We start from the raw sequence: 23,337 nt of genomic DNA, 5'->3' as shown, positions 1-23,337 counted from the left end.
GCTGCACCAGGAACCTTTTTATGCTATTTTTAAAATTATTATTCATTTGTTACTTCCCAAATGTGCACTTTTACTTGCCTGTTCGCAGCTTTTTTTTTTTTTTTACCTTTGTTTCTGTTTTTTGTGCATGGTCGCCATGACGTCAGGTTCAGTCGATGCTACTTTCAGCTGCTCCTTTGTTACAAAGGGTTTCCAAAGTACATTGCCATTTTTTTTATCCCCATCCTGACACAACCCCCATGGGATGTGTTTCCTCCCAGGATGAAACCATTCATGTTTTTAAGCAATTCTTCTTCATCATCATATTAATGATTGTACCTTTTTATTTTGTTCTTTTCTTTCTCAGTTACAGTTTGTATTGTAGTTGATTTGGAAAATTTAAAAAAGCTTCTGATGATGCTATTAAAAAAGTTTTGCATTTGCATCTCGTGTGGTCTTCTCGGTTTATTACAAACTGTATGTGTTTAAAGACTAAAAAACAATATTTAGTGCTTGCACCAATGCATCTGAATACATCAAGACTTAACATACAATACAACATATTTACAGAGGATGGTGCTGTCAGACTGAAATCTATAAACAACAATTTTAGTTTAATTGTTGTTTAAGATTTATAAATACAGTAGGACACCATGACCCTGCTTGTCCTGAAAAACACATTTCTTGTAATAAAAACTCTCTCCATGTCTGCTGTCGTCCCTGGTTTTTAGTTCTTTGGAGCTTTGCATTCTTGCTTATTATTAGATGTTTTCTCTTTGTTTACTTTGGGCTTTATTTTCTTATTTATTTAATTAAATTCATGTTTCATGTTTTCCAATGTCATTAATGGTTATTTGTTAAAACTTCTTCACATTCTGCGTTTGGCTTCTTACCCTGTCTCACTGTCTGAACGTGCCCACCTGTGTCTCCTTCCCCCAGCTGCTGTAAAACCTGTGACGCTTAATCAGACTGCATCAGCCTTATCAAATATGCCAATCCTGCACTTAATTTTATAAACAATGAACGTATAGTATAGTTATGATGGAATGGTGCAAGGACCCATACAGAAGTCTGCTGGTTTTGGCGTAGCACCTGCCAGAGCAGAGGAGTTGGACAGAACCTGGTGTGAGGGCTCTGCGATGATTTTGCCTGCCTGTTTCCTGACTGGATTTGAATTGAGGGCAAGTCTGCTTCAATAATTTCTTTCTATAGAGCTCACTGTCCTGTTTTATGGCTGATCCAAATTATGCAGTGATGGACGAGCAGACTGGATTATTGCAGTATATTTTACTAGGACACTGTGGATCCCAGAAACCTGAAGGTTTCCACAGCAGACAGCGCTGTTAAGTAACTTCATGGGGGACAACGGCTCCTCCTGTCATCTCTCTTCGAGTTCTGAGCATAATCATCTCTAACTGCACCACAAGGCCAGCTGTTCAACCCACGACTGTATGCAAACTCATTGCTAATGAGTCAGATGACTGTCATGTCACGGCTGCAAACTGAACTGCAGTCGTTTGTGTAGAGGGAGAAGAGCAGACGAGAGGTCACACCCCTGAAAGGGGAAGTGCTGATTAACACCAGCCACACCTGCTGCTTCCTGTCTGTTAGAATAATGTGCGTTGTCTTCATGTCTTCACATTTTTAACTTTTTTGTGATCTCGCTCTAGCTGTGTGTGTCTTTGCCTGCCACACACAGCGTATCATGACATAAAACTACTGCATTCATGCAGTTTGTCTTTCATGCAGTCTGGTCAACAGTAGCAGGTGAGGAGTAATCAGGAGTTCGTGGAGAGTGTTAGGTTGAGGCAGAAACACGGCGAGGAAGAGGAAGATGGGGGCAGGGTTACTTTTAGTTTGCCCAAAATATAAACTGAGGAAACACGGCTGTGCACACAACCACATCACCCCAGACATGAAAAGAAGAACTCAGAGTTTCAATTTCTTAAAGATGACTTCAGCATTCAGGACCAACAACATGAAAAGCAGTTTCCTGCTCATTATGTTCCTGCTGACAGGTAAAAACTATAACTATGGCTTTATTACTGATATTAGAGACAGAGAGATCTGTTACTGCATCTTAAGCAAGTAGCTTGAATCAGTACATCCTGTGGGCTGGTATGGCTACAGCTCTCTTTGAATATCTTGAACATGAGCTTAACAGACTCACTGCTCCACTTTTTTAACCACGGCACATTTTTCAACTTAACAAACATAAGCTATAACCAGATAATACGTTATTATTTTCTGCACTTTATTGTAATGCAGGAGTGAAAGTAAAATTAAAAGTGAGTGACGCTCCTGGAGGTTTGAATTATCCAGCTAATTAAAAATATGCAATAAAAGTCACATCAGACATGTTTTGGCCTCATCACAATTATAGAAAAAGATGGAATAAGTCCAAATACAGTTGCCAAAGTTCAGATTTATTGTTTTTATTATTGATATATGATAATATCAAATAATATGGTATTAATTAATCTTATTGATGTACTAATGCAGACAGACTGTGTTAGAACGTGTCTTTAGAGTTTTGTTTGAACCTGATTTATTTTAAGTGACTGAGGTGAAGTAAATATTTGTCCTCAGCCTGTGAGATGTCACAACAGAATGAATGCAGAACATGGGTTGAAGTCACCTGCAATACACTAAAAACTAAAGAAACACATTATGTAAAGTGTGAAAGCAACCAAATCCCAAAGGGGGTCTTCATGGAACTTAAAAGTGAGGAATCCTGTAAGAAAATGTGCAAAAATTCATCTGGCAAAGAGAAACCATCTGGTAAGAATTTCATTTTTGAAAATCCAGTCATCTTATATCTAAAGTTTTGCTTATTTTAATTTAAAAATGTCAAATGTAAGAAACACACAAAATTAGTTTAGTTTTACTTTTTTTCTCCAGCCTGAAAGCAAAAGTCTGACAAGTCTAATTACTAAATGATTTTCTCCTCCAAGTCTTCATTTTTAATAAGATAAAGTTGCATTTAACAGTAAAAGGCAAATTTAATGAAAATTAAATAATTTACAACTTCAAATACAATAATTTGGATAACTCATATGACATACACCTTAATGTATTTCATTTGATTATTTGCTCAATCTACCTTTTTTCCTTTGTAGTGAAAAGCGTATGCCTGAAGCAATTTAATCAAATTGCATACAGAACAACTAAAACCACGATCAAATGTGATTATGAAGGAGACAACAAACCATTTTTTTTCTGCAAAGAGAAGAACTCTGTCTGTGAGAACATGGTAGAATCTCCTCAACAGTCAAACAGCAGATTCACTTTCACAAAGACAAACAGAAACTTCAGCCTGTCCATCAGTAACGTGTCCTCACAGGATGAAGGTGTCTACTGGTGTGGAGTGAAATTTAAAAAAGAGGTCGCGCTCCAAAAAATACAACTGAATGTGGAACGTGAGTAACTCTCGTAATGTCTTCCAGTTGTTCAAGGTTCAAGGTTCTTTATTTGTCACATGCATAGTTATACAAGTATAACACAGTGAAATGCAGCCTGACACGCTCCTCGACATGTGCAAAAATGTGTGTGGGGGGGGGAAGAACATTATATATATATATATATATATATATAGTATATAAACTGGGTGAATGTGCAGTAGTAGCAGCAAGCAGGTGAATTCTGTACATTAATATGAATAGACATCTGACTATTTTACAGGATAGACAATAAACATATTTAAAATTAAAGGAATTGAAATGTACATTGTGCCTTGGTTTAGAGTGTCTGGAAGAGTCCTGACTCAGTCAATTATAGATGATGTGAGAGGGCGGGTGTGTGTGTTTAGGGCACGGATGGCTTGGGGATAGAAGCTCCCCTTGAGTCTCTCTGTCCTTGCCCGGAAGATGCGGAACCTTCTACCAGATTGCAGAAGTTGGAACAGTTTGTTGCCAGGATGGGACGGGTCCTTCAGTATCTGCGCTGCTCTAGTCCGGCATCTTCTGGTGTAGGTGTCCTGAAGCGGGGGGAGAGCAATCCTGCAGCAGCGTTCTGCTGTACGGATCACTCTCTGGAGAGCTTTTTGGTCCTTCACACAGCTGTTCCCGAACCACGATGTCATGTTCTGTGTGAGGATGCTCTCCACAGCGCCTGTATAGAAAATCCTGAGGATCTTTGGAGAGACCCTGAACTTCCTCAGTTGTCGTACGTGATACAGGCGCTGCCTAGCCTTTTTGGTCTGGACCTGAATGTGGGCAGCCCATGTCAGGTCTGAGGAGATGTGGACACCGAGATACTTGAAGGACTGCACCCTCTCCACTGGAGCTCCATTGATGATAATGGGCTTGTAGTCTCTGTGCTGACTCCTTCTGAAGTCCACCACCAGCTCCTTGGTCTTGCCGACGTTCAGCTGGAGGTGGTTGTCCTGGCAACATGATGCCAGATTCTTCACTTCATCCATGTAGGCCGCCTCATCGTTGTTGGAGATGGCACCCAACACCACTGTGTCGTCAGCAAACTTCACAATGGTGTTGGAGCCATGGGTGGCCACACAGTCTGAAGTGTAGAGGGAGTAGAGCAGTGGCGAGAGGACACATCCCTCTCAGTTGCAGTTTCCATTTTATTTAAAGGCATGCCTAAATACAGTGTTTTCAAGTACTTGCTTTCTTCTGTTTTCTACAGATATTACTAATTTCACAAGATCACCAACTGCTGGTCAGAACTTCACATACTGGTGTAAATGCAAAGAGAAGGTCTCAAAATCAATCTGTAAGGGAGACGATCCATCTATATGTCAAACTCTAGTAACGACCAATGAGCCTGATAAGAACAAGAAGATTTCCATAAATGATAAAGACAAGACAAATATTACTGTTACAATAAGAAATGTAACAGCAGATGACAGCGGGACATACTGGTGTCGAGCGAAAAACGACAACCAACAAATCTGCAACAGACTGATCCTGACTGTAGGTGAGTCACGCTGTTTTATTCTGTGGGTGTTATCTGACATGTTCACAATGTACAGGATATTACAGAGCAGTAATAATTCACACAAACTTTATCTATAATAACAACATACGTTTGTCCTGTTAAATTTCAGCCAATAAAAAGTCTTCGAAAGTGAAGACTTCTGATATCTGATAATAAAAACTCAATAAACCCTTTAATTTTATGTAAAGAAGCAAACCAGGAAAACGTTACATGAGCGGAAGTGGTTTGATACAGAAACAGCTTTAAGACAGTAACGTGGGCGTGTTCAGCTGATAACCTTTAGTGTCATTAAGGACTGAGATTGTACAACTAAAATGATTTAACATTAACTTTAAAATAACTACACAGAATCTTAAATCTGTGTGCTTCCACAACTTTCAGTCTGCTCTGATTGCAGACCTGTGAGACCTGCAGTGAGTCCTGTATATGCTGCGAAAGAATCAGTTTAACAGGCTCTGTATGGTTTCATCAGCCACTTTTAGAAGTCAGTCCCATTACTCTAAAACAGACTACCAAGCATACAGAGTACCTACAGCAATGCTGCTACATTTGTTTTCATTTCCTGCTCCTCCCTTTGAGTTGTGATGTCTGAAAATTATCAACCAAAGCTAAAAATCTGCGGTTCCAGCTTCGAGATCAGGGCTTAAAGGAAAGATAGACATTTACACAAGTGTGAAGAATCATTATCAACGGTTCTAAGTGTCCCAATGAGCTATGAAAGTGTGATGTCAAGCTATGAACATTAGCAGGATGCTAAATTCAAATAAATGCAGCATTAATCGGTTATATTCATGCAGTTAATTTCTGCTGCATTAATTGTGTGTTTTTGTCTCTGTGACAATAAACCATAGGTAAAAGTTGGATCAGGTCAATTTTAGAAACTACTGACACAAATTTGGGATTAAAATGTATTATTAAGGTCCTTGTTTTAACAGAAGGATCAAAAAAGAAGAAAATAAACTTTTTAAACTGACACATTTTGTCTTATTTATCAAATTAATTAAAATAAAAATCAATAAAAATTTCAAACATTTTCATAATTACAACTTCCTTGACCTTCATTTTTCTTTCAGGATCACCAACAACATCCACGTCTACCATTTCATCAACTACAGCGACGACTACAGCTGCAGCTGCAGCTGCTGGGACACGTGGTGAGAGAGGACTTTTAGTTTGTTTTAGTTTTTACTTTTTCATTTAAGTAAAATTCACTTTAAATTCCTCAGCATAGAAATGTGTGCGTCACAAACGTTTTCTTTTTAACTGATGCTGAATATGTTTCCGTTTTATTTGTGAGGCGTCTCTGAGGCCATCATTTCTGTGATCGTCTGTGTGGCTGTGCTGCTTTTTGTGATACTGATGATCCTAATCTATAAACGTAAGTTACTGTTTGTTTGCACAACATTACTAGATATGCTAATTTGTACCCACAAACCACATTCATGTACTTCCTTATCTCACACTGTCTAAAAACACAGCAGCAAAAGTATCCTGACATTACTTCATTAAAGCTGATAATCTTTGTAAATGTCCACTTAAATCCAAAACATAAACTGCTCGTTTATGTTTTGCTGTCTTTGTTTTCTGTTTAACAGGATTTTCACGTTCAAAAAACACAGGAAATGGTGCAGCAGCATGCCGTACCAAAGAGGTTTGTGTGGAAATGTTGCTTTTTTTTACTGTGCAACACTTCTGCAGCAAACAGGATCAAAACCTCGTTTTCTTCCCAGTGTGTTCATCCGAAGTTCACCGTGCATAGGATCTCTTTTCTTTATCTGGCTTCACTTTCCCAGAATAGGTGTCAGCATGTTCACATGAAGGAGGCGCTGTTGGCAGCATGTCACTGATCAGGAACAGTTTTAATCTCGTTCATTCATCTGCAATCACAGCTCATGGTCATTAGTTTTTAGTTTGCTGTCTTACCTTAGACATAACCAACTCAGCATAGCCAGTGTTGGGAAGGTTACTTTTAAAATGTATTCCACTACAGATTACAGAATACATGTCCCGAAATCTACAGTGGGATGCAAAAGTTTGGGCAACCTTGTTAATAGTCATTGTTTTCCTGTATAAATCGATGGTTGTTACAATAACAAATGTCAGTTAATTATATCATATAGGAGACACACAACGTGATATTTGAGAAGTGAAATGAAGTTTATGGATTTAAAGAAAGCAAAGACTTCACCATAAATAGACATGTAAATGTTATTTCCACACACAACAGTTGTGTAGTCAGAGTTCTCTCACATGACCAAAAATAATGATCATATTACTTCAGTAAAGAAATCAAATACACTGCTTAAAAAAATAATAATTTCTCATTCTTCCCGTGAAGGACTGTACCTATGAGGAGATACAGGAGCGCCTCCAGCTGCCAGACTCAGAAAATGCAACAAACACAATTTATGCCACCGTCAGCTCTCCAAACCCTGTGCCCTCAACACATTATGCTACCATTAACTTTCAAAACTCCGATAAAGCTGCTGCTGAGACAGTCAGACTCGGCTACTCTGCCTGTGAATATTCTACTGTGAAGTTTCCCAAATGTCGAACTGACTCGAGTGACACCCAACTGTACCCGCCGACTGAGGAGCCGCTCTACTCAACAGTCAACAAGCTAAGAAAATGAGATCATTTATTTAAAGAATATAACAGATTTATGAATAAAAATAATGTATTTAGTGTTTGAGTCACAGTGATTTTGTGATGGTGTTTTGGTGCTGATCTGTTCTGAGATCTTAGATTTTATTTCCCTGTGAAGATAATTATTAAAGCCTATCAGGAAGATACGGACCTGCCTCTTTCACAGGAGGAGAAGCCAACAAAGAGGTCAAGTGCTTTTGTACCACACTGTGGTACGATACACAACATCCACACTTAGAGCCACTGACTTTAACCACAATGAATATGAAAGTATCCTAAGCATCTGGATTGAATAATAATATATCAAAAGAATTAGCTGTTATTTATAACTTAACTCTCTACAGCACAGCATTGCTGCTGGGCAACAACATGCCCAGTACATGTGAAATGAACTGAGCCAACCAATCAGAGTGTTGGAAAAAGTATCAAATTTCAGTCCTATAAGATGTTCGAGTCACTGTCGAGCAGTATTAGGACGGTGGGGCATCCTGTTCTGACACATGGTCACAGGACCAGATGATGTGTGAAGCTGCCATTGTAAGTGTAATTAAAATGACAAACTGTAAATAAAAGAGTACATGTGAGTGTAAGAAGATATAGAGGGTTTTTTTCATGTTTCATGCTGTGTTTTCATTTTGAATGTTAAAAAAAAAGTTTTTTCCTTCTTTCCATTGCCCTTGTGTGATAAAGGGAACTTTTTAAGGGAGCCATATGTAATACACACACACACACACACACAGATATATATATATGCATGTATGTATATACCACTCCTATGTTCTTTGTCCCACTTCAGTCTAAGATCGTCTGTAACCATGTAACCATGTAACCAAAACTATGAATTGTAATTTTAAATGGTTTAAAAGTATAGAATAGCATATGTAGGCAAGTATATTTCTCCTTTTGTTATCAAGAAGCAAAGACAGAAAGGGGAAAAAAAGAACAAACAGGGCAGGGTTTGGTGGTTGAATCATCCGTCCCCACCAATGCCAAAACCAAATCTACGCCCTTGGACTATAAAAGTCAAAGTGAATTGAATCAAGAGTAAAGATGAGGATTCCTGTGTGCACAGAAACAAAAAAGTGATGTGTCTGAAGTGCAATGTGCACCTCTGTTTTACAGCACAGAACTCTCTCTTCAACACTTTCTATTGTTTTTATTGCTTTCAGTTGTGTTATGATCTATGAGTTATGTTTATATATATACTGTTGTTGCACAATGTTTCCTCTAAGCAATGAAAAATATCTTGAAGAGGTTGTCTGGAATACATTTTTTGTATCAGTCAGTAAATGATGTTAAATCATTTCCAGCATGTACCACGAAAATGTGTGCAGTAGTAGTTAAACAGTTTGCTTGACTTCAATATTTTCATGCTTAAATATATCCACGGTGCTGTGTGTATCGGACATATTGTTTACATCAGTGTTTTTGCTTTGTAAGAGATAATTTACCCCTGCTGTACATAGAAACCGCCTGGAAGCTGTCCGTCTGTCTACGGTGCAGTTTTATGAGTTATAATGTGACCAGTTTTAATCGGGGGGATAATTTATCATGTTTATTCAACAACTGTTTGTCAGTTTTATATTTGTCATACATTTCATTAAGAAAACACGAACTGCACGAGTATTCTGTCTGTGATATTAGAATCAATTTGTCAGTTTGTTACTATTCTCCTTTTAATGAGGTTTTTAATGAGCAGCAGATACAGTAGATGGCAGCATTGAGCTCTTGGTTGCCTCAGAAAACACAACCTAAAAATCTGTGGCAAAACAGAAAAACAAGCAATTCCATAAAGCAGGTTTTAGAGATCCCAGCAATGAAATCAACATTAGAGTCTAACAGGAGGTCAAAGGGGAGACAAGACTATATACACTTCAAAAAAAAAAGAGATCGCTTGGAAGAACTGAACATTGTTTATTGAGACAAAATAATTAATGTATTTGGTGATTTGACTTATTTCAGACACAACAGAATGCAGAAGGGAAAAACTACTGGTTCATAACTAAACAAGGCAGAGGACACCAAGAGGGGGAAACACTGAGTAGCGAAAGACCGCGTGGGGCCTGAAAACGATGTGCAGGGAGTTCGCTGTTCCCTACAGCTCTAGTGACCCTCGAGCTCCCGGCTAGCTATCAAGGAGCACTTCGGAGCACTTTTGCAAATATGTGATATCTTGATAAACCGAGAAGATATTTGAAGTTTACACAGCTGCATTCTTGCCTGAAAATATCTTAAAAGTTTATTTTGTGACACAAAAAGAGTAATAAGAGTAATATTAAAACTTAGTAGCTGCTGCCATAAAAAATCAGAGTAGAAACTTATATTTTTTACTGTAACAACCACAAACATGTTTAATGAATCACATTTCATAACTTTAAATGCAAATATAAATGGTCAATTTTAAAATCATATGCACAAGTTTTGCAAACCACAAAGTTATTTGCAGCCATTTACCTTTTACCCTTTTTTTATAACCATTTCAAACTATTTACATAACAATCAGCTGTTCTACATTCAATAAGATGCCACACAAATTATTTGTGCCACTCCAAAAATTTATGTCCACTAAAGGAGAACATCACAGCCTGATACCTGCAGATCTATCATTCCTGTTTCTACCTGGAGACAGCAGTCGCCTCATTGTTCGGACACACAACACAAAACTATCCACAACACTACACACTAATTACACAAGACAACACATGAACTACACTGACTACTTTATTCTTCCTCAGCCAAGCAGCAGCACTCATGCGATTGTTTTGCCCTCTTAGCTCCAGGTGTTGTGCCAAAAAGAGATCCCTGTCAGAAAGCGATTGCCATCCGGAGCGCGCACAGCTGCTTAAAGCTGTAGCGCCCAGATTACTTACAGCTACATCTGATATAAGGTGCCGTAAACTGATCACAATAGTAATGCGACCGCATTTTCTTGTTAGTAACGGTAACGGCGTTGTAATGATAGGAATAGTAATTAGTTAGATTACTCATTACTGAAAAAAGTAACGGCGTTATTCCCAACACGTATGCTGTGTGTGTTTTCTCAATGCTAGTTCAGAGTCTGTTCCTAGTTTTTGGTTATGCTTTCTGATTTTTTTAGTGTTGAAATACCTACAGCAGTAAAGTTGCCTCTCTCAGTTTTCCCCTCTTGTGTTTGGGTCCTATCCTGCCTGCTGAACATGAAAAGATGTGATGCAACACAGGTTTTAAACAGCTGTGAAAATCACTGAATTCTGTTTTTAAAAGCATATTTACAACACAAATATTTCAGAGTCATTCTAGTATAGACTGTACTGCAAAATCATGTGAGTCATATCCTGTTATTTTAAATTGATGATGCAACACTATTAAAAATATATAAAGACAGCGAAGCATGAGTCAGCTTCTTTTCCTAATTTCTATTTAGTCATCACCACCACTGTCTTCATTTCTCCCACGCCCCAGTAAAAACTGTATCAGTTAAAAACTAAATAAAGATTTCAACTAAAAAAATCCCCCAAAACAAACAAAAAAAGCCTTTACTTCATGTTACAACTCATAAAGTCATTTTCTGAACTGCTATTCCTGTTTGTGGACTTCCTGTTAATTTAAACTCAAACCACATCTAGTTTACTGACGCAAAGTAATGAGATATGAAGGTGGGAGGAGTTCTTTTTAAAAGTAAAACAGGGTGAGGACAGACAGAAATTCACTAACATCAGTCGAGCTCAGGAGACAATCAAGATTTGAAGATGAGCATCCAAAAACAACAGATGAAGTTGCTGCTATTCATCCTCTCACTGATGGCAGGTAAAAGGTTTCTACCACATCATATCTGGTATTACATGCTAGTCGCTGCTATACTGTTATGACATCATGTTATGGAAACATTTATTACAACATACATTTTTGCCTCCAGTACAGTTTTCTATATAGTCAGTACAGTTTCAGTGATGTGCTTCTGTACTGTGTTTATAACTGATAACTATATGAGTTTACAGAAGCATGCGTTCATGCAGACAGATTAAAATACTGAGAGAATAAAATCCCTCTCAGTAAAGAGACAGTTCAGTTGTTTTTATGTGTTAGACAATAAAACTTTTATTATTGTGCTTTTTTTCAGAAATATAAAACAGTAACTGTGAATCTTCAAAGCAAATTTTCAGTATCATAAATTAATTTATTAAATCATTTTGCAGAGAATAGTCTAAGAAGCTTAGAAAGAAAAGCGTCTGGAGTTTGACCCACACTCATTTTCACACCTTGGCCCACGTGATTAGGTAGAGGATCAATAAGGTGTCCGTGACCTTCTTGCGGACACTCCCATAGGGCTTAAAATCTGGGACTCCACCATTTGCTCTTAGAACTCAATTCAATTCAATTCAAATTTATTTATACCAAATCACAACAACAATCGCCTCAAATATATATTTATATTGTACAGTATATCCTATAATAATAGATACAGAGAAAAACCCAACAATCATATGACCCCCCTATGAGCAAGCACTTTGGCGACAGTGGGAAGGAAAAACTTCCTTTTAACAGGAAGAAACCTCCGGCAGAACCAGGCTCAGGGAGGGGCGGGGCCATCTGCTGTGACCGGCTGGAGTGAGAGAAGGAAGACAGGATAAAGACATGCTGTGGAAGAGAGACAGAGGTTAATAACAGATATGATTCAATGCAGAGAGGTCTGTTAACACACAGTGAGTGAGAAAGGTGACTGGAAAGGAAAAACTCAATGCATCATGGGAATCCCCAGCAGCCTATGTCTATTGCAGCATAACTAAGGGAGGATTCAGGGTCACCTGGTCCAGCCCTAACTATATGCTTTAGCAAAAAGGAAAGTTTGAAGCCTAATCTTAAAAGTAGAGATAGTGTCTGTCTCCAGAATCCAAACTGGAAGCTGGTTCCACAGAAGAGGGGCCTGAAAACTGAAGGCTCTGCCTCCCATTCTACTTTTAAATACTCTAGGAACAACAAGTAGGCCTGCAGAGCGAGAGCGAAGTGCTCTAATAGGGTGATATGGTACTACAAGGTCATTAAGATAAGATGGGGTCTGATTATTTAAGACCTTGTATGTGAGGAGCAGGATTTTGAATTAAATTCTGGATTTAACAGGAAGCCAATGAAGAGAAACCAAATGTTGCCATGTTGAGGCTGTCATTTTTTGCATCTACATGGATGTTGAAATCACCCACAATAATTATTTTATCTGAGCTCAGAACTAAATCAGATAAAAAGTCTGAGAAATCAGACAGAAACTCTGTGTTAGGCCCAGGTGGACGATAGATGATAACAAGTAAGACTGGTTTCTGAGTTTTACAGCTGGGGTGGACGAGGCTAAGCATCAGGCTTTCAAATGAAGCTTGGCTTAGAACTGAAGAAGCTTCTCGGATGAAACATCTTCAAGAAAAGTCCAGACGCTTTTCTTTCCAAACTCCTTATACTACAATGACCTGGATGACTGAGAACCTTGACAGACATTTTGCAATTCATTTGTTATATATCGAGCTAAAAGGCACGGCTACAACACAAAAACACAACATTTCAAAATTGTTCACAAAGAATGAAACTGAACAAGAAGAAATAAAACACTTGTATGTTTTGTCATACACCATAATTATGCATTCATATTAATCTAACTAATTTAGATCAAACTGGCCATTTAAAACAAATGTAATAAGAGACATTAAAATAAATAACTGTGTGTGACTTTTGACATCTGACATGATGTGAATATTTGTCTTTAGGTTGTGAGCGGATGTCAGAAGCAGCACCCTGCGAAGGAGAGTGGGTTAAATTCATCTTCAATCAAAAAACAAATGGAAGATTTCAAATGGAAAAAGTTGTTAATCTTCCTCAAAAAAACAAAATAAACCCTGGCAAGTTGATCGTCAAGGAGCTTAATAATGCCGACAGCAACGGAAAACAATCCAAAGACACAGAATTTGAAGTTGGTACGAAGTTGTGGGTTTTTTGGTCCCATAAAAGAAACTTTATTTGCAATGTTAAATAAGATAAATGTAATGAAGAGTAAAATATCTGATACACACTTTACTGTGTTTTATCTTGGTTTTCTTTTTTCCCTTTAGATAAAGATGGGTGCCCCAAACCATTTAATCAAACTGCATACAGAAATAATAACACCACCATCACCTGTGATTCTCCTGATGGAAAATACAAGCCCGCTTTTTTCTGCAAAGAGGATAACTCCACTTGTCAGAACGTTTTACCAAAAAGCCCTTCTCCGCAGCCAAACTGGAGAATCATGTCAACAAACACCAGCAGCAGCATTTCCATCAGTCATGTGTCCTCACAGGATGCTGGAGTCTACTGGTGTGGAGTGAAATCAGGTGACAAAGAGTTTTCTCTTCAACAAATACATCTAGAGGTTAAAGGTGAGTAATTCACATCTTCACCCTCTTATGTTTAAATTTTATATCAGGGCATGACTAAAATACTACATGTTATAGTGCAGATGTAAATGAAGAAGTTCCATGTTACTGAAGAGCTTTACGATAAGAACACAGAAGGCAGGGACTTTACTCCCGATACTGCAAAAATGAACTTGAATTTGAATTTATTTATTTAAAAGGGACAGTGCAGTTTAACATAGTCCAAGTACAAACATGAAGCTGATGTAACGCACATAAGTTTATAGCTATTGCTAATTGTCAACAATTGTCCCTTGTTGGGCTTACAATCAAAATAGATACATTTTACAATAAAGCATACACTTTCATAAAACCAAATGACATCATAAATACAATTACAGTTAATAGACAATAAATTAAAATAATATTAAAATTAGTTAAAATGGCTACATCTCTGATTTCCTTTTAACCAAACTTTAACCTTCAATGTAAAGGATCTGATGTCTGTAATCAATTTGATTTTGGTTGGAAGTGTGTTCCACAGATGGCAACGCCTTTATGGAAAAAGCTGACTGACCAAATAGATCTTATATTAGTCCATGTTTTATCCTTTGAATCCCCTCTTGCATTTGCCATTCAATTGGGAAGGGAGACACAACAGTGTCAGAATGAGGCTCTCTGTGTTGTACGCAATGTCAATCAGTCTATTTCACTTGCTGGTTTTATCTGTAAATATATTGCAATATAATAGCTTGCAGTTGCCGTTCACCTTGCGATTACTATCTTGTCTCTGGATGTATCCATCCTATTTATACATTTAAAGACTAATTTAAGAAAACATAAATGATTAAAACTCTTAAAACTAAGTAGATTATATTTCTTTAAAATGTGACAGTGATGCCACCGAACAGAGTTTTTATCCATTATTTTTAAAGATTGGTTATATAAGGACACCACAGGCTGAATTATAGATGGTGTTGCCTGGGTCCAAACTGTCATACAATATGAAAAATGAGAGAATATCATAGAATGCATAAATAACTGAGCCTCTGAACTAGGTATATAGTGCCGAATCAACTTAAAACAATTCAGATTAGCGTTGACCGTCTTAGAAATCTTCTTTACATGCTTGTCAAATTTAAGATGTGAATCTAAAATTATTCCCAGAAACTTAAAATCTTTGACCTTTTTTATTTCTTTGTTCCTTAACTTGATTTTAAAATCATCAGATGAACTTAGTTTCCTAATAGAAAAACACATAGAAACTGTTTTTTTCTTTATTCAATACAAGATGATTATGTTCCAGCCATTGTTGGACATCATTTAGATGTGCCGATAAGGTGTCTGCTGCTTCACCAGGTGACTTAGCTGGTACGTGTATAACTGCATCATCTGCATAAAGTTGGCAGCTAGCTTTTGGACAACTGGCAGGCAAATCATTTATAAACAAACTTTCTCGTTTGGCTCTCAGCGAAGGCGGTCGCACTTTTCTCCTCTCCTCTCCCTTATCTTCCCTGCTTATGTCCTTGTCTTGTCTCGTGTTTTTTACTACTTTTCCCTGGAACATTCTCTCACAGTCTGTTCTCTAAAACCTAAAAGAGGAATTATGGATTGGATCAACTGCTCCCTAAATGCAATTGACACCCCTTTCTCAACGAGAAGTTTGGGCTCGGGTGAGCCTGAGTGCTGAAGATATCTACCTATTCGGAACCATGATAACAGGGTTCTTGCTGATCGGAGCTGGCTTGGCCCTGACTTATCGAAGAATTAAGAAAGCGGAACCGGCTGTTCAAACCCCCACAGGGCTGCCCGCTGGGATTGGAACGATGGGAAGAGGCATGAGTTTCTCAAAATGGGCTCATTGAGTGCAGCACGGATAAGATCTTGGAGAGGCTACGGCTGCTGTGAATACTCAGAATAAGATCTCTGACTGCAGACTGGATATATCTCGAAAGGGCTAGCCCAGAATAACATCTCTGGGCGCAAATTGGTGGACATCTCGGGGAGGCACACTGCCGTGAGTTCTCAGAAATCGGCTCCTTGAGCACAAGAAATGACAACATCACAGAACGCAAGTATGGCGAAGCTCGCGGCTCTCCAAGGCTGCCATATCGCGCCATTGGCCCCTCTGGCCAACACCAGTAGGAGGTAGGGTAAAGTGTCTTGCCCAAGGACACAACGACCAGGACAGAGAGCCCAGGGATCGAACCAGCGACCTTCCGGTTACAGATGCGCTTCCCAACCCCCTGAGCCACGGTCGGCCCCGTGTTTAGTTTGTTCCTTCCCATTCCATGCAGGCCACCTGGGTTGGCTGGTAGACTGTTTACTTAGCCTGGCAGGGCGAAGGACACTGTCTCAGCTGAACTATGGACACGCACACATACACTTACACTGATAAGCACACACTCATCCCCCTCCCTTTCCAAACGCCTTTGATGCTTGATTCCTGCGGGGGAACACGGCGGGGCTGTGTGCCGCGCTGGAATGGTAGCGCTGTGCAGGGCGGCTGCTGTGTTCGCTTCGGATTACTCCTCACCCCCCACCCACCCCTGTGGCTTGTCATGTCTTTCACAATGTTGTGCTGTGGACAATTATGTGCTTTTTGTGCAGAGGAGTTTTTTTGTTTCCTGTTCTCGTGCTGTCCTACCATGGAAGCACAGCATGAGTAGAGGTCTCTTTTTTTCCCTCTTGTACTTTCCCATTGTAGTGTACATTTCAGTGTTTTTCTGTAATGCTACCGATCTCCGACTTGTATCCCCATGTGATGTCTGTGTTGTGTAAGGTCGGGGGGGGGCATTTCACTGCAGGACAACCTGCATGTGGCAAATAAAGCTTTGATTGATTGATTGATTAAATAGCAATGGGCCAAGTACAGATCATTGGGATCACAATACCCATTCTGTTTTCCAACATGGATGACTTTTCTTTATCAACCCTCACACACTGCTCTCTTTTGTGAAGATAGGACTCAAACCAATCAACTGCTTGCTTTGCAAAGTCAAATTTTATCAACTTGGAAAGAAGTATGTCGTGGCTGACAGTGTCAAAAGCCTATTTTTGGTCAAGGAACACTGCACCCACAACTTTACCATTATCCAGATTACACTTAATATTTTCAACAAAATAGCAATTTGCCATTTCTGTGGAAAATTTTGGTCTAAAACCAAACTGCATTGGATGAAGCAGTTGATTAGTCTCTAAGTAATCAATTAACTGTGCTGCCACAGCCTTCTCAAGCACATTTGAAAGAACAGAGTATGGAAACTGGACGATAATTACATATCAAGTCACGCTCCCCTCCTTTAAAGACTGGAGTAACTACAGCCCCTTTCCACTCATGCTAGAATGCTAGAAATTATAAATATGTTTGCAACAAAACATTTTTCTTTTAATAGAAACATTTGAAGATCATTTTAAAATAACTTTATTGTGACGTTAAAGGATAAAGTAAGACATGTTTTAAGTATTTTGTCGAGGTCCAGTTTATAAAAAGCTGTGAAAAAATGTTGTTTTTTTAATGTATCACTCTGAATGTATCACTCTCATGCACATATCTTTCTTTCTACATAGCACTTTAATTCTTATTGTCTGCACTGAAGCACCGCAGCAATTTCCTAATGTTGTAAACCTCAACATCTGGCAATAAACCCATTCTGATTCTGATTCTGATTCTGATTCTGATTCTGATTCTGAAATGTTTTCAGTGTTTTCAATATTTTTTTTTAGAGTATTTTTCATTATTAATATTTTCAAACTTTATTTTTGTAAAATTCCTCAACAGAGACCTTCTGGATGGTTAAAAAAAACAAACCTGTGGGTTAATATTTTCTCTTTGGTCTTTCTTTTATTTTACAGATGGCTTAGAAGTTATCATCAGTGTTACTGTGTCTGTAGCTGTGCTCCTGCTGTTTCTGATAGCACTGATCCTCATCTACAAACGTAAGAATGTTCGCAGTTTCAAGATATCTTTTTTATTTCATTAAATTAATGGTCTTTGGCAATTCGTAGTTAAACCAGATTTACATTAAAACCAAACTATGAACTACTAATAAATAATTCTGCTTGGTTGCTATTTTAGGAAATGGTGCAGCAGGACGTCATGTCAAAGAGGTTCGTGATGAAATTATTTCTTTTTTTACTTTTATTTATCAAAACTGAGTTGAATTGAAAATCACAACAGCAGTCACCTCAGGGCACTTTATATTAAAATAAAGCCCTACAGTAATGGAGAGAAAACCCCAACAATGAGATGGCCCCTTATAAGCAAGCGCTTTGGCGACAGTAGGAAAGACAAACTCCCTTTTAACAGGAAGAAACTTCCAGTAGAACCATGGTCAGGGAGAGGAGATCATCTGCTACAGCTGGTTGGGGGTGAGGGGAGGGAGACAGGACAAAAGACATGCTGTGGAAGAGAACTACAATGAGTAGTAATAATAAGTAATGATTCAGTGCAAAGAAGTGTATAAACACATAGTGAGTGAGAAAGCTGACTGAAGGAGAAACACTCAATGCATGATGGGAATCACCCCCACAGCCTACACCTACTGCAGCATAACTGGGAGAGGATTGAGGGTCACCTAATCCAGCCCTCATCTGGTTTCACAGAAGAGGGGCCTGACAGCTAAAGGCTCTGTCGTCTTCCTTATGAAGCAAGAACTACACAGTCGACAGACGGATGTTAAAGTTGTTTCTTAATGTTTGTGACATTTCTGCAGGTTTATTGTAAATTCTTATTTATTACATGGTGAACTTTGCTTACTTGGACTTTCCAAGTCATCATGTTACACTATAATCCTATAATTGCTGTGCTGTTAGGTCAGTGGAATAGGTTGTAGTGGAAAAAGGTTGTGAGATTCAGTCTCCCCAGTGATTTAGCTTTCAATAATCTCTCACTCTTCTTGTAACTGTTTGTTTTATTTTTTCATTATAAACATAATATAAAGACGTGAGTCTAGACAACAATGTAAACTCTCCAATGTCTGCAAAACGTCAATTTTGGAATCATTTCAGACTTCACGACAAGACAAAAAAATGTCAGCTGATGGTTATTCAAGGCTGAATAGTAGAAAAAAATTGTAAAAAAAAAGCATATTTTTTGTTTCTGGCAACATAGGAACAATTTTTATGGATAGTGTTTAGACATAAACTCATTTTCTGCTTATTGTTGAAGGACTGTATCTGTGACGAGAGACAGGAGAACCTCCAGAACCCAGAAAATGCAGTGAACTCGATTTCCATCAGTGCCAATAATCCCATAAACCACACTGCCTCGCCACATTACGCTGCCATCAACTTTCAAGTGAGGTCTGAAAAAGCTGGCAGTGTGATACTCCAACCCAGCTCCTCTGCCTGTGAGTATTCTGCTGTGAAGTTCAGCAAGTGTCCAGACGACCTGACCGTGACCGAACCACACAGACTGGTGAAGTAGATCCTCCACTTATCAGGCAAAATGAAAATGAAAAAAAGATCAGCTCTGTGAGGAACATGTTTGTTGTAAAATTGTTAAAAATTAGCAAGGAATCATGTGATTACTTTTGGGTTTCGGGATTTAAACCAAGCTATTTAGATGAAAGTCTCACATTTTTGTGACAGTATTCGTCTGTTCGGGGGTCTTAGACTTCTGCCAGATTATCTACCGGTTCACATCAGCAGTGAAATGCATTGTGTCTCAATGGACCTGAGATAATGTGTTATACCATGCTGTGGTATCATGCACAGAGTTGAACACAGTTCATTCAGCCCAATGCAGAGTTTAAACCAGTTCAGAGCACAGTTAGTGGAGGTGAATTTAAGCTGATACTAAAATGGAAATGAGGCACACGGGGAAATTTCGTCAAATTAAAGTCTGGTCTTCAATCACATCTTAATTGTTGTTATATTTACAGTTGAATGTGATGGTTTACAGAGACAAAAGTACAAAAAACGTGATGCACAAATACTTACGAAGCTAACTGTGTCACCACATGGACAGGTCGATCCACCGTTCTCTACCAGTCAGAATAGTGGGCGGTTACTCAGGGAGTGAACTGGTCAGCAGTCCCACATAACATGAAAACAATCAAAAGTGATGTTGTGAGTTTGACACACAAACCAGCTTTTCAGGATTGAGATCATCAGCAGTTGCACCAGTTTGTTTTTACAGTGCTGTTAATGATGTAAAGTTGGGAAATAAATACAGACTGTGGGGGATGTGTCATTATTATCTTTTTGTCATCAATTGCATCATGTCTCTGTGGAAGTCAGAGTTTCAGGCTGCATGTGAGAACGGTGTAGACTCAACTGATTCTCCTCGCAATAAAAGAATTTTCTATGAAAGTACTAAACGTCTATTTCTGTCACACTGTGCCACACACTTCCTGTTATTTATACTTAAACCACTTATTTCCTCTTTATCAACAAGAAGCAATAAGGTTGGTGAGAAAATAAACTTAAAAGGGAAGGACAGAGAGAGATGAGGGAACAAAGTTTTAGGTCAGAGAAGAGAAACAATCAAGAAACAACACTGGACGCCAAACACCCGAGAGACAAACAGCCAAAGGCAAACTAGTCTGACCGACCATTCTAAGTACTAAGACACATTTTAACCATAAATGTAGACAACAATTAGTTTCGTATACTTGATGATATATAGTTTGTTGTGAGGAGGCAGTGCTAACCACTGTGACCACACTCTGACACACACTTGTACATCCACACTCAAGATGAAATCTCAAACCAAATAAGGGAAACGATCAAACCTGGTGATGGTTTTTAGTCTTTACTTTCAAATTTTCTCCCCTGGTGCAGAAATATTGGAGAAAACTGTTAATGTGCTTGATTTGTCTGTAAGAGTTAATATGCGAGATTAGTGTCATCCTGGTTTGACAAACAGCAGATCGAGTTGTGTTTATTTCTTCCAGCTGTTTGTGTGTATTAAATGTGATTCATAATTCAGTTCTTGAATTTGAATGAATTGGCTTTGATAATGAACACAAAGAGAGGGTCAGACAGATGGTACAACATGAATACTTTTGTGAGACAAGTGAGCTGTTCCGCACAAAGTCACTAAACAAAGATTGTAAACAGATATAAACGCACACTTTCTATCATTTTTGTGTCTTGAAAGTGTACAAATGTTCTGTCTTTACTTTCAAAGGTTGTGTGTTTGGTCATGGGACTGCTTATATGTGCTTCTTTTAAAACCACAGCTATTTTAATCACCACCACCATCTTTTTCTACTCCATCACTTCCTCATTCTCAAATCACACCCTCAAATATTTGAGTTATGAGTTAACCACAGCAAACATTTCTGGCACAACTTCACCTACTTTCAAGGTTTGAACCAGCTGACATATACCGGGTTAGTATTGGTTAATTGGTTAAGTCACGCCCAAGTAAATACTGGACTAAGTCATTAATGATGAAGACGGGGTGAGGAGACATAATCCACACCTGTCTTAAAATACATGCATGAAATACATAAAAGGAATATTACAAATATACAAAAAATGATAACAAAGAAAAACATTTAATTCAAAAAAGAAGTCAGTGCAGCAGTTAGATTTAAAAACAAGAGGACATCATCACATGGATAAACATTTGTGGAAAGGTCCTCATTTATGTCTCTCAAATTCAGACTTAAAACGAGACATCTAGAATGTTACTCCCTCTTTTACTGAAAAAATAAATAGAAATAGATAAATAGACAAACATTACCCGTGTGAGAATGATTGACAGAGCAAAGTAACTGGTAAAAAAGAATAAAAAAAGGGTACAGTTCACAAAAACTCATTGATAGAAAAATCCTCATTCATACCTCTAGGGTGCAGACTCGTAAAACTGAATATCCAAAATGATTCTCTATTAAAATTAATATTACCACCTCATTGGTTTAGTTTAATGGCTAGATCATTACATCATTCGTCTTTGAGGAAGTTGAGTCATGATTTAACCTCATATAACTCTGAACGAGGTGGGACTATTTCGACCAAATGATATTATCTCATGTTAGTTTACAGTGACAGGATATTTGTAGAATGTGACAATCAAATATGTGATTGAAAAGAGCTACAAGTGATTGCATAAGGGAATGTTTTCATTGAGCATGCAGACATCACTCCCTCTGTGATTACATTTGACTAATGACATCAGCACTGCTTGATGTGCTGGAGGATATTAATGAGCTTTAGTTGACAAAACGACAACAAGGAACACTGAGCCGCCATCTTAAATAGCGGCTCGGGCAATCAGACAGATCAACGGCAGGTGGTTGATGAGGCCAGGTGCCTGGGCCACGGGCGGGAGGTGAGAACTGCCAAGATGAGCTCGGGCCAGGCAGACAGAAGAGAGGGAGAGACAGCAACACAAACACATGGACTGAAACTAGGTCAGCCAGGGAGACATGGAGACCATCACAAGACAATAATGAAACTAATAAAAGTAACTTACTATAATTTACTCTACTTATCTAAAAATCTTTAAAAACACTGGGTGCAAAGTGTTTTGACAACCAAGCAAATACAAATACTACATTTAAACAGAAAGATGGACATTAGTGTCAAAGAGTAAAGTTAGGACAGAAGACAAAAAACAACATAGTGGACACAAATAAAATTATTAATAGAACCGAGTAAACAAGAATAATAAAAAAGATTTGCAAATGACTTAAACCCATAAGCGATGATCATGGACCAATGAAAAAACATGATAAGTAACATCACAGTATGATCTAAGGAGCTTGGAAAGAAAAGCGTCTGGACTTCTGTAAGTCGCTTGAAGACGTTTCACCTCTCATCCGAGAAGCTTCTTCAGTTCTAAGGTCAAATGGTGGAGAGTCCCAGATTTAAGCCCTGTGGGAGTTTCCCACTGAGAGGGACAAAGGCCCCCCTAATGATCCTCTACCTAATCACATGAGCCAAGGTGTGAAAATGGGTGTAGGTCACAGGAGCTTGCAAAGAAAAGCGTCTGGACTTCTTTAAGTTGCTTGAAGACGTTTCACCTCTCATCCGAGAAGCTTCTTCAGTTCTAAGGTCAAATGGTGGAGAGTCCCAGATATAAACCTAGTGGGAGTAACCCCCCACAGAGGGACAAAAGGACCCCCTCATGATCCTCTAATCGCCTGAGCCAAGGTGGGAAACTGGGTGTAGGTCACAATCAGCCAGAGTTTCAGGTGTGTTCATTGTGAAACCTGGCCCCACCCTATCATGTGATTTCCTGAGGTCAGATGGCCCAGGATGTGAGTGGGTGTTAAGGCGTCTGGGGAGGGAACTCAAAACTGGATTATAGATGGCAGACAGTTGTTGTCTTAAACCACCACCTCTGTTCAAAGATGGTCGCTCACAGTGGACATAGATGGCTTCTTTCACTCCTCTTTCAAACCATCTGTCCTCTCTGTCCAAAATGTGAACATTGGCATCCTCGAAAGAG

At 38.6% G+C, this 23,337-nt stretch overlaps 2 protein-coding genes across 2 annotated transcripts; both read left to right on the top strand.

Moving 5' to 3' along the window:
* The first annotated feature begins 1,900 nt into the window (after positions 1-1,900).
* On the top strand, positions 1,901-8,171 carry LOC146710347 (uncharacterized). Its single transcript, XM_085457749.1, has 8 exons — positions 1,901-1,997; positions 2,569-2,760; positions 3,099-3,398; positions 4,621-4,911; positions 6,006-6,086; positions 6,230-6,310; positions 6,528-6,583; positions 7,271-8,171. Exons 1-8 carry the CDS (start codon positions 1,931-1,933, stop codon positions 7,562-7,564), a joined length of 1,362 nt encoding a protein of 453 aa, XP_085313875.1. The 5' UTR covers positions 1,901-1,930; the 3' UTR covers positions 7,565-8,171.
* A 5,201-nt stretch (positions 8,172-13,372) lies between these two features.
* LOC146710346 (uncharacterized) lies at positions 13,373-20,217 on the top strand. Its single transcript, XM_085458109.1, has 5 exons — positions 13,373-13,514; positions 13,650-13,955; positions 17,787-17,870; positions 18,010-18,041; positions 19,102-20,217. The coding sequence occupies exons 1-5, from the start codon at positions 13,394-13,396 to the stop codon at positions 19,357-19,359; spliced, it is 801 nt and encodes a 266-aa protein (XP_085314235.1). The 5' UTR covers positions 13,373-13,393; the 3' UTR covers positions 19,360-20,217.
* The last annotated feature ends 3,120 nt before the right edge of the window (positions 20,218-23,337 follow it).

The sequence above is a fragment of the Copadichromis virginalis genome, linkage group LG5 (genome assembly GCF_057382275.1).
Source record: "Copadichromis virginalis isolate Kocher_CV1m ecotype Utaka linkage group LG5, C_Virginalis_male_GT1.1, whole genome shotgun sequence".
In the NCBI taxonomy this organism is placed as follows: domain Eukaryota; kingdom Metazoa; phylum Chordata; class Actinopteri; order Cichliformes; family Cichlidae; genus Copadichromis; species Copadichromis virginalis.
The sequence above is the reverse complement of the archived record's forward strand: the minus strand, read 5'-3'. Positions and strand labels throughout refer to the sequence as shown.

Excerpts from the sequence above, each read along its gene's own strand:
- LOC146710347 (XM_085457749.1), top strand. The coding sequence starts at position 1,931 with ATGACTTCAGCATTCAGGACCAACAACATGAAAAGCAGTTTCCTGCTC. Across the intron at positions 4,912-6,005 it reads CAGACTGATCCTGACTGTAG|GATCACCAACAACATCCACG; the intron begins GTGAGTCACGCT and ends TTTTTCTTTCAG. Across the intron at positions 6,087-6,229 it reads TGCAGCTGCTGGGACACGTG|GCGTCTCTGAGGCCATCATT; the intron begins GTGAGAGAGGAC and ends TTTATTTGTGAG.
- LOC146710346 (XM_085458109.1), top strand. The coding sequence starts at position 13,394 with ATGGAAAAAGTTGTTAATCTTCCTCAAAAAAACAAAATAAACCCTGGC. Across the intron at positions 17,871-18,009 it reads ACTGATCCTCATCTACAAAC|GAAATGGTGCAGCAGGACGT; the intron begins GTAAGAATGTTC and ends TTGCTATTTTAG. Across the intron at positions 18,042-19,101 it reads CAGGACGTCATGTCAAAGAG|GACTGTATCTGTGACGAGAG; the intron begins GTTCGTGATGAA and ends TTATTGTTGAAG.